Here is a 9,890-nt window from a genome sequence, read left to right on the forward strand (position 1 = left end):
AAAAAAATGTACTAATAGTTTACTGTGGTGGTTAATTCCTGGCTTCCATTTTGAATAAAAGAACTGAAAACCTATCAAATCTGAATTTAGCACTGTCAAATCCATATTTTTATTAATTAACTCCACCAGCATTTTTCATTTCATTTTCTCCCATGCATTTGCATGTTCCTAACGATTATCAACCATGCTTAAAGCTTTTCAAATTGTTAATTTGTATCAGTCTTTCTTTTTGAAGATTATTTTAATATAATAAAACTTATCAAATACATTAATCATTATTACATTAGTCTGTCACAGTAGACAATAGTATACAAGAATAAATGCAAATCCAATACAAATATAGATATCTTAAGTCTCAATTGTTTTTCATGGAAGATAGGATCTCTAAAATGCATGATTTAAAGTTACTTAATTTCAATAGAAAATAAATGCCTGATTGAGAAAGATAGGGAATATTACGATGGCAGAAAATTGAGGTGGGTTGAATATTTTCCTAGCTAACTGCGGCACACTCCAACACGAACCGTTGGGAGTCAAAACAGAAAAGGAAGAAGAGAAAGAAGAATAGTGATTTCTTTTAGAGAAAAAATTAGATGCTGAGCGAACCCTCAAAAGAATGATACGGTGATGAAGAAATCGAAACATGAACAATTTCTGTTTTTTGGAAAGGAAGAGAAGGACTTGGTGGAATATTTTTTCATCACGTGAGAGTTAACAGAATTAGATGTTTTCTTAACAGATATGCTTAATTGCATTAATGACATAGTTTGAGGGGGTTTATTGTTTCAATTAAAAGTATAAGGTGGTTTTCTGAAGAAGGGTCTAAGTATGGGGTGTTAAATTATAATTTAGCCTAAGGTTAAAGTTAACAAAAATATGGGGTATTACATTCTACCCTCCTTAAAAGAAGTTTTGTCCTCGAAACTTAATTAATTTTTTTTTAAAACCACCTTAAAAAAAAAGTATGCAAACAAGACAACATAGAATACAATAAATTTAAAACACTACAAATTAATGAATTGTTAACTTTAACCAAGCTAAAAGAAAAAAGTTTCGAAACTGAATATCTTCTTTAAACAATAGAAATTTTTATTGCATCATTTTAGATCCTAACCGTTGATTTCTGTCCATCAACGGTTATAATTTATTGGATCAAAATTATTAATTAATTAATAATAAATTTGGCCCATTAATTTATTGGATCAAAATTATTAATTAATTAATTAATAATTTATTAAATAATTAATTAATAGATTATAACCGTTGATGGATGAAAATCAACGGTTAGGATCTAAAATGATATAAGGTTATATCCTTTGAAAGGATATATGTTTTTCCCAAAAATATATTAAAATTAAATTCTAATTTAAATCCTTCTTGTGATGTAAATTTTTTTAACAAATTGTAAGTGTATTGAAATTAAGTTTATTTTATTTTATTTATCAAATAGTTAAAATTAGAAATATATTCATAACAATGATTTTTTTAAAAAAAATTGACATATTTATAGATCATAAGTTGATTAAATCAAACTATTAAAATTGAATCTTTATTCAAAATTAGTTGAAAAATATAATACCTTAACGGGTACATAATTAGTTTATAATTTCACTAATTCAATTTCAATTTAATTTTTAAAGTATTGGTTCATAGTTGTTTATATCAATTGATTCAATTCCAATTTAATTTAAATATTTTCAATACTTTCATTCATTAAAATCCTTTTTATTAAAAGAAGGGGAGGCATTTCCATAAGGGATATATCGGTCTTAGAGTGATTTTTTCTTGTGAATAAACCCTAAATCCGTGTTTTTGTTTACGCCGGTAATAATTCATTTAAACTATTGTATATACTGAATCAAACATGAATCTCTTATAGTTCACACTTCACATCCTTTATATTCTAATTTCTTTTTTTGTTTAAAATTTTTGTGCTCAACATTTTATTCTATTTTTTATTAAACCACCAATGCTTAAAAAACAAATCTTATTCTTTTTGCATCTTTTGAATTGCAGCTCAAAAAACACAAACTTGATTCTATTTGAAATTCTTTGATAGACATTGTTTATTATATTACTGTAATTAATATTAAATATGTGTAATATTACGAAAGTAGTGTTAGAAATACACTTATTCAAAAGGAATTCTTAATAAATACAGTTTACTATACTCACTTAATTCATGACTTCGTCAAAAAACATGAAGTCTATAACTCTTGAGAGGTACGTGTTACATGCTTCTTTGCATCACATATCATGGTTTTTATGTTTTTTTCTTTTTTTTTACTCATCTAAAACTCTAAATGCATTGCATACCAGAATGTAAAGGATCGTATGTTGCAATTTGCAAATACTAAATGATCGTATGTTGCAATGAGCAAAGAATGACCTAAAACTTTGCATGACATTGGGATATTATTTTATATCATATTCAATGGAATGAAGGATGATAATGCATGATACATGCTTAACTAGCATTGTTACGGGCAGTCTTTGCATGTGATTTAACCCTATAATAAAAGGGAAATTAGTGAAGGTAATCAAATTTTTTTTTGATTTTGGCATAAGTCTGATTTTGTTACATCTTATACTGCTTTATTAAAATTTGTATTTAATGAAATGCATTTCTCTAGTATTTCTGTTGGTTGTGTCATAGGGGGAATTAATTGGTAACGAAGAAGATGGAGCAACAGAGATCCATTTGCTGAAGTCGTGTATGAATGAATTCAAATTTCTCTGGCAGACCCGAGATTTTTTATAACAGGGGATAAAAATAAAATTATAAAATTACAAATATTATTAAGACTAATAGGAAATACTAACTACCCCTGATACTTCTTCAATGCATATACTTTTCATAATGATACAAATATGAAATTGAAATAGAAAACATAGAAAGCACAAATGAGTTTAAGTTTATCAGCAAGACAACGACACCAAAATATATGTATATATTTTTTTTAGGTAAATGATCGCCTATAATTATATTAACAAAATTTACAGTCTTAGAAAAAAAGAAACAAATGCTTACCTCAGTTCGTGGATTTTTAAAATTTTAAGGTTTCATTCAGAAGGGTTTCACCCCGCTTACGTTACACTTTCATTTTTATAGATGCAATCACACCAAGAGTGAAAAACACAACAGTGCTCTCTCTGGCTTTTCTCTTTCAAGAGTTTTATTTCACCCAAATATTACATTTAATAATCATTACATAGAATACATATAATCTTCTATTACAAATATATCTTATTAATCAATTCGTAACACTATAAACATCACAAGATAACACAAGGAATAACGAACAGAAATATTTTCATTGACCATAATTGATTCCGCCGAAAAAAGGTATAAACAAGCATAGCAGAAAGAACAATGTCAAATACTCAAATCTCTCAAAACCGTTCCAACCAAAAAAAAGTGTAAACAACTATGAACAGTATCAAATCTCTTAATAACAAATTTCCCCTTCTTCCAAATTGTTGAGATATATAGTCCCACATTGGTTGTATGTGCAACTAATGTGACCAATGTGGGACTATATTTCTCAACACAAATCATTCAAATCCTCCACATCTTCATCTGAGGTAATATAGTCATCCTTGAAAAATAAACCAAGCCGCTCGAGTGGGTTTTGAGCACGAGATTTATCCATTGCAACTCTAGAGCAATGTTTACTGCTGAAGTCTCCATAACACAGCTTACCCCCACACAACATTTCAAGCTCCTCCCAAATCGTCAAGTCATTCTGTATCTCAACAGTTCTTTCAATCTACCAAAGAAGACACATAGAGTGAAACTTCATGTTGTCATTTTGAAAAACCATTATAAAAAATATATTATACAAGAACAAAACCTTTTGTATTCTGACTCGTTCAGCTTCTCTTTCTTTTTCTCTTTGCTGCTTAAACGCTTCATTGGCTTTCATTCTTGCAGCTACCACAACAGTGTAAATGAAGCAAAATGCAGCATTTATATTATATAAAAGCTAGAAATAAAGCTTCATAGTCCCCAAATCAAAAATCAACTAAGATAATGAGCATTTAAATATGAAAACAATCATAAAGTTATATTAAACCAAATTAATTTTTTTCCCCAAGTATGGAAATGACAGATGCTATATTCACCTTCATGCTGCTTCCTTTCCCTTTCCTTTTGCATCTTCATTTTCACACCCTAAACAAAGAAAGGCAAAAGGAGTTGGGGAATAATGCTACATTCAAAACTACAAACTATTAAAACACAAGGAGAAAGTACCATAACCAAGATATGCAAAAGCCTTACCTGGTCCAAAAGTGTTTCATTTTGTGCTTTACGGATAGTATCTGCAAAGCGGCGCTTCAGTGTAGCAACACGGATAGCCTGTTTGGGTGATAACAGTACATCATAAACAGGAGTGCTCCATTCTGGAAAAGAAATAGCAATTAGAGTCATACCAATTCACAATATAAAATGCAGTAGCAATTAAATGAAGCATAAATGGAAAAGTTGACCTTCTCTAGAAAGGGAATCAGTAACAGGTGATGTAAGGTGAGAAGTATAACATCCATGTTCACTATCGAGACAACTTGCAGTCCCTTCACATACTATCCACATCATCATTGCATTCCAAATTATCGAATAAGTTACAGGTAGAACGTCACATATCACAAATAATTTGCAACGAATCTGTAACGACTTAATGCTAAAGCAAAGGTATAAAGCATTATTCGATACAAAGGTACAAAACATTAAGTCGTTACAAATCAAAGCATGTAAGCATTTGTTTCTTTTTTTCTAAGACTGTAAATTTTGTTAATATAATTATAGGCGATCATTTACCTAAAAAAAATATATACATATATTTTGGTGTCGTTGTCTTGCTGATAAACTTAAACTCATTTGTGCTTTCTATGTTTTCTATTACAATTTCATATTTGTATCATTATGAAAAGTATATGCATTGAAGAAGTATCAGGGGTAGTTAGTATTTCCTATTAGTCTTAATAATATTTGTAATTTTATAATTTTATTTTTATCCCCTGTTATAAAAAATCCCGGGTCTGCCAGAGAAATTTGAATTCATTCATACACGACTTCAGCAAATGGATCTCTGTTGCTCCATCTTCTTCGTTACCAATTAATTCCCCCTATGACACAACCAACATAAATACTAGAGAAATGCATTTCATTAAATACAAATTTTAATAAAGCACTATAAGATGTAACAAAATCAGACTTATGCCAAAATCAAAAAAAAAATTGATTACCTTCACTAATTTCCCTTTTATTATAGCAATAGCTTTAGCATTTTATGTAACGAAGAAGATGCTGATTTGGAAACCAAATATTGTTTGACTTGCATCGTTCTGGGTTAAATCACATGCAATTCCTCACGTGCAACCTTGTATTTCGCGTTACTTTGCCAAGTTCTCAATCTATATATAGTTTCCTCTCTTTTCTAAAATCTAAATTTTCTCTTGAAGTAAAGACTGCCCATAACAATGCTAGTTAAGCATGTATCGTGCAATATCATCCTTCATTCCATTGAATATGATATAAAATAATATCCCAATGTCATGCAAAGTTTTAGGACATTCTTTTCTCAGTTTTGTGTAACCCCAGATAGTCACGATACATCTTATTTGCGGTGAAATCTGTATTTGACTTGTTGGTCCGTATAAGACCTCTAATAGCTTTAGTGAAAATATAAACAAGGTAATGGATCCGATGGTCAATATTGCAGGTGGTAATGGTGCTGCAAAAGAGTACCATGGTGGCCTCCTTTTTAATTTTGTTTAATTTTTTTCAGTCTTCAGATAGAAAGTATTGATGTGATTGGAGTTTGAATTTTGTTTTTATAGCCTGGAAATTTAACCTTTTTGTATGTGGTTATTGTATAATATAGCAGTGCATGGAATGAAATCACATGCCTAAACTCTTCTAACACGACATGAAATAAAACTATTTTCTTTCTATAACTGTATCATTTATATATTGTAGGTCTTAGTTATGCCTTCAGCTGTTGTGGGGACAATACGCTCATTGGAGCGTGACTCTAATGCCTGCAAGGTTGCAAGAGCTGGAGATATCGTAGCTGTAACATTGCTAGGTGTAGATGGAAGTCATGTAATGGCAGGAGGTGTATTATCACCATTCATTGATGATGAGATAAGAGAGAGAAAAATATATAATTTTTAAATGAGTGATTATGATCAAATAACATGACCACATGACCACTTTTACACATGAGAGGATCCACTCCCCATTTTTTTAAGGGGGAATGATTGCTTTTTTAAAGGTAGAAACTTTTTGTCTGCCTCGAAAGAGAAAAAATAGAGTGGGGTCTATTTATCATATTTATAGTTTCTCTCTCTTCTTTTTTTCTCTTCACCGTAGACAAATGATTTCGAACATGCCCTTTTTTTTTAATATATACACGATACAGTTTTGTCATGAAAAATTATTATTTTTTTTTTTGTTTTGTCATAAAGTTGCTTCTCTCTCAATAAAATTGCTTACTCAAAATTTCAGTTTTTTTTTTCTTTTTAAGAAAAAACCCTTCCGTTCCGATATGAATGGCAAACTAGGCGGGATTAGGGACTTCTTGGTTACTTTCTGTGTTTTCGCTTTTCTCCTCTCTCTTTTTTTTTGAATAATTTTACTCTTAAAGTTTGCTTTTGAATAAAAAAACATCCAGTGTAGAAAACACCATAGTCTTCCTTAACAGCTGCGTGCCCCTCCTCCATTATTGCTCTTATTTAAACCCTTCAAAGTGTGATTATATTTGTTGTTTAAACAGGGACAATAATAAAAGAAACACATAAATTTATTAATGGTGATAAAGAGGGTATGGGTATTTTCTATATCACAGAGCCATTACTGTTTAAAAAAAGGTTAAAGGGTATTTTTGATTTTAAAGCAAACCATAGGAATATTATTAAAGTTTTTCCCAAATTTTTTTATTCCTGGTGTCGGGGAATATGGGTTTTGGATAGTTTTGAGTTTTTTTTTGCCTGGGTTTATGCAAGTTGTAAAAATAAAATTGTCCCAATTTGGTGTTTTGATGTCAATTTCTTTTTTAATCTAATTCACTCGTATATGCATGCCAGCGTTTCTGTTATAAAAAATGTGATTTTTTTTTTGGTAATTTATAAAAAATGTGATTTACTTTGCGCAAAAATGTGTTTGATATATGGTGTTATTTAATATTTGATTTTTTTCCTCGTATGGTGCTATATTTTATCCCTAAATTAATTATGCTTGTTGAATTGGGTTACATTATTTTTGCTGGGACTGTTGCTATCTTTTTTTTTTTTTTTGGCACCTTGTTTGGGTTATCCAATATGTGATTGATGTATTGTTTCTTTGATGCCTTTGCAGCAAAGTGTGCCTTCTGGATTCTAAGAATTTGGAAATCAAAACATTATCCTCAAACAATTTGTTTTAATACATCGTTATGGGTGCTACTAAAACAACAGTACAAGGTAAGAAATCAAATTTCAAGTTACTACTTACTACCAAAAGGGTTGAAGTTGATTCTGGATTGAAAAAGTATGAATTTAGAGAAAAAGCATCCCACTTTGATGAGAATGAGTGCTCTAATTCAAAGGAAAAATCCTCTATGACAGGTTCCATCAAGAGAGGACCACAAGGTATTATCGAGGGCCATAAAGAGAAAAGGCAGAAGATAGATCGGAAAACATCTCTTCTGTGTACTGCCATTCTGAAGAGTCTAACATCCCACAGACATGGTTGGGCTTTTAATAAGCCAGTGGATCCTGTGGCATTGAATATTCCAGATTATTTTACAGTCATATCTCATCCCATGGATTTAGGCACTATTAAATCCAAGCTGGAAAAAAATATTTACTTTAGCATTGAGGAATTTGCAGCTGATGTTAGATTGACCTTTTCAAATGCCATGACATATAATCCTCCTATGAATACTGTTCATTTAATGCAAACGAAGCTCAAAAAAATATTTGAGAGAAAATGGAAAGACTTGGAGAAGAAATGCAAGTGTGAAGATGAGAATGAAAAAATTATGACTGGAGCAGTGAGGGGACATGTGAGAAAATTTTGTAATAGGATGCGTCCCCTGCAAAAGGATACCTTGCCCAAAAATATGCAAGTACCTGAAATGAAAGAAATCCAGAAGATTAGTTCATTGGATGGAAGACATGCTAAAGTAAGTATTGTTTTCTTCGAGGGAAGTAAGCCTCATTGGAATTTGCGAAAATGTAATACATGTGTTGGAATTGATGTAACATAATGTTGCTTGTTATTGTATTTTGCTTGTTTTATGTATGTGCATAATATTTTTTAATTGTGGCAATACTTTGATTATATAGGTTGAGGTTCCTAAGTCGTTACAGACTCGTTGCAAATTGATTCAGAAAAACTTACACAAAGGTACAAAGCATTAAGTCGTTACAGATTCGTTGCAAATGATTTGAGATATGTGACGTTCTACCTGTAACTTATTCGATAATTTGGAATGCACTGATGATGTGGATAGTATGTGAAGGGGCTGCAAGTTGTCTCGATAGTGAACATGGATGTTATACTTCTCACCTTACATCACCTGTTACTGATTCCCTTTCTAGAGAAGGTCAACTTTTCCATTTATGCTTCATTTAATTGCTACTGCACTTTATATTGTGAATTGGTATGACTCTAAATGCTATTTTTTTTTCCAGAATGGAGCACTCCTGTTTATGATGTACTGTTATCACCCAAACAGGCTATCCGTGTTGCTACACTGAAGCGCCGCTTTGCAGATACTATCCGTAAAGCACAAAATGAAACACTTTTGGACCAGGTAAGGCTTTTGCATATCTTGGTTATGGTACTTTCTCCTTGTGTTTTAATAGTTTGTAGTTTTGAATGTAGCATTATTCCCCAACTCCTTTTGCCTTTCTTTGTTTAGGGTGTGAAAATGAAGATGCAAAAGGAAAGGGAAAGGAAGCAGCATGAAGGTGAATATAGCATCTGTCATTTCCATACTTGGGGAAAAAAATTAATTTGGTTTAATATAACTTTATGATTGCTTTCATATTTAAATCCTCATTATCTTAGTTGATTTTTGATTTGGGGACTATGAAGCTTTATTTCTAGCTTTTATAAATGTTGCATTTTGCTTCATTTACACTGTTGTGGGAGCTGCAAGAATGAAAGCCAATGAAGCGTTTAAGCAGCAAAGAGAAAAAGAAAGAGAAGCTGAACGAGTCAGAATACAAAAGGTTTTGTTCTTGTATAATATATTTTTTATAATGGTTTTTCAAAATGACAACATGAAGTTTCACTCTATGTGTCTTCTTTGGTAGATTGAAAGAACTGTTGAGATACAGAATGACTTGACGATTTGGGAGGAGCTTAAAATGTTGTGTGGGGGTAAGTTGTGTTATGGAGACTTCAGCAGTAAACATTGCTCTAGAGTTGCAATGGATAAATCTCATGCTCAAAACCCACTCGAGCGGCTTGGTTTATTTTTCAAGGATGACTATATTACCTCAAATGAAGATGTGGAGGATTTGAATGATTTGTGTTGAGAAATATAGTCCCACATTGGTCACATTAGTTGCACATACAACCAATGTGGGACTATATATCTCAACAATTTGGAAGAAGGGGAAATTTGTTATTAAGAGATTTGATACTGTTCATAGTTGTTTACACTTTTTTTTGGTTGGAACGGTTTTGAGAGATTTGAGTATTTGTCATTGTTCTTTCTGCTATGCTTGTTTATACCTTTTTTCGGCGGAATCAATTATGGTCAATGAAAATATTTCTGTTCATTATTCCTTGTGTTATCTTGTGATGTTTATAGTGTTACGAATTGATTAATAAGATATATTTGTAATAGAAGATTATATGTATTCTATGTAATGATTATTAAATGTAATATTTG

The 9,890-nt window shown here is 31.1% G+C and overlaps 2 protein-coding genes across 2 annotated transcripts; both read left to right on the plus strand.

Annotated features, from left to right (window-relative positions):
• Positions 1-7,436: 7,436 nt before the first annotated feature.
• LOC133293778 (transcription factor GTE12-like) lies at positions 7,437-8,406 on the plus strand. The gene is made up of 2 exons (XM_061492384.1): positions 7,437-8,168; positions 8,332-8,406. The coding sequence occupies exons 1-2, from the start codon at positions 7,437-7,439 to the stop codon at positions 8,404-8,406; spliced, it is 807 nt and encodes a 268-aa protein (XP_061348368.1).
• An 82-nt stretch (positions 8,407-8,488) lies between these two features.
• LOC133293779 (transcription factor GTE8-like) lies at positions 8,489-9,531 on the plus strand. The gene is made up of 5 exons (XM_061492385.1): positions 8,489-8,591; positions 8,680-8,801; positions 8,910-8,958; positions 9,086-9,222; positions 9,307-9,531. Exons 1-5 carry the CDS (start codon positions 8,489-8,491, stop codon positions 9,529-9,531), a joined length of 636 nt encoding a protein of 211 aa, XP_061348369.1.
• The last annotated feature ends 359 nt before the right edge of the window (positions 9,532-9,890 follow it).

This window comes from Gastrolobium bilobum, unplaced genomic scaffold, assembly GCF_033153095.1.
Source record: "Gastrolobium bilobum isolate Gb01-03AN ecotype WA unplaced genomic scaffold, APGP_CSIRO_Gbil_v1 utg223138, whole genome shotgun sequence".
NCBI classification, from domain to species: Eukaryota; Viridiplantae; Streptophyta; class Magnoliopsida; order Fabales; family Fabaceae; genus Gastrolobium; species Gastrolobium bilobum.

Excerpts from the sequence above, each read along its gene's own strand:
- LOC133293778 (XM_061492384.1), top strand. The coding sequence starts at position 7,437 with ATGGGTGCTACTAAAACAACAGTACAAGGTAAGAAATCAAATTTCAAG. Across the intron at positions 8,169-8,331 it reads TGGATGGAAGACATGCTAAA|GTTGAGGTTCCTAAGTCGTT; the intron begins GTAAGTATTGTT and ends TTGATTATATAG.
- LOC133293779 (XM_061492385.1), top strand. The coding sequence starts at position 8,489 with ATGTGGATAGTATGTGAAGGGGCTGCAAGTTGTCTCGATAGTGAACAT. Across the intron at positions 8,959-9,085 it reads GGAAAGGAAGCAGCATGAAG|CTTTATTTCTAGCTTTTATA; the intron begins GTGAATATAGCA and ends GGGACTATGAAG. Across the intron at positions 9,223-9,306 it reads AACGAGTCAGAATACAAAAG|ATTGAAAGAACTGTTGAGAT; the intron begins GTTTTGTTCTTG and ends CTTCTTTGGTAG.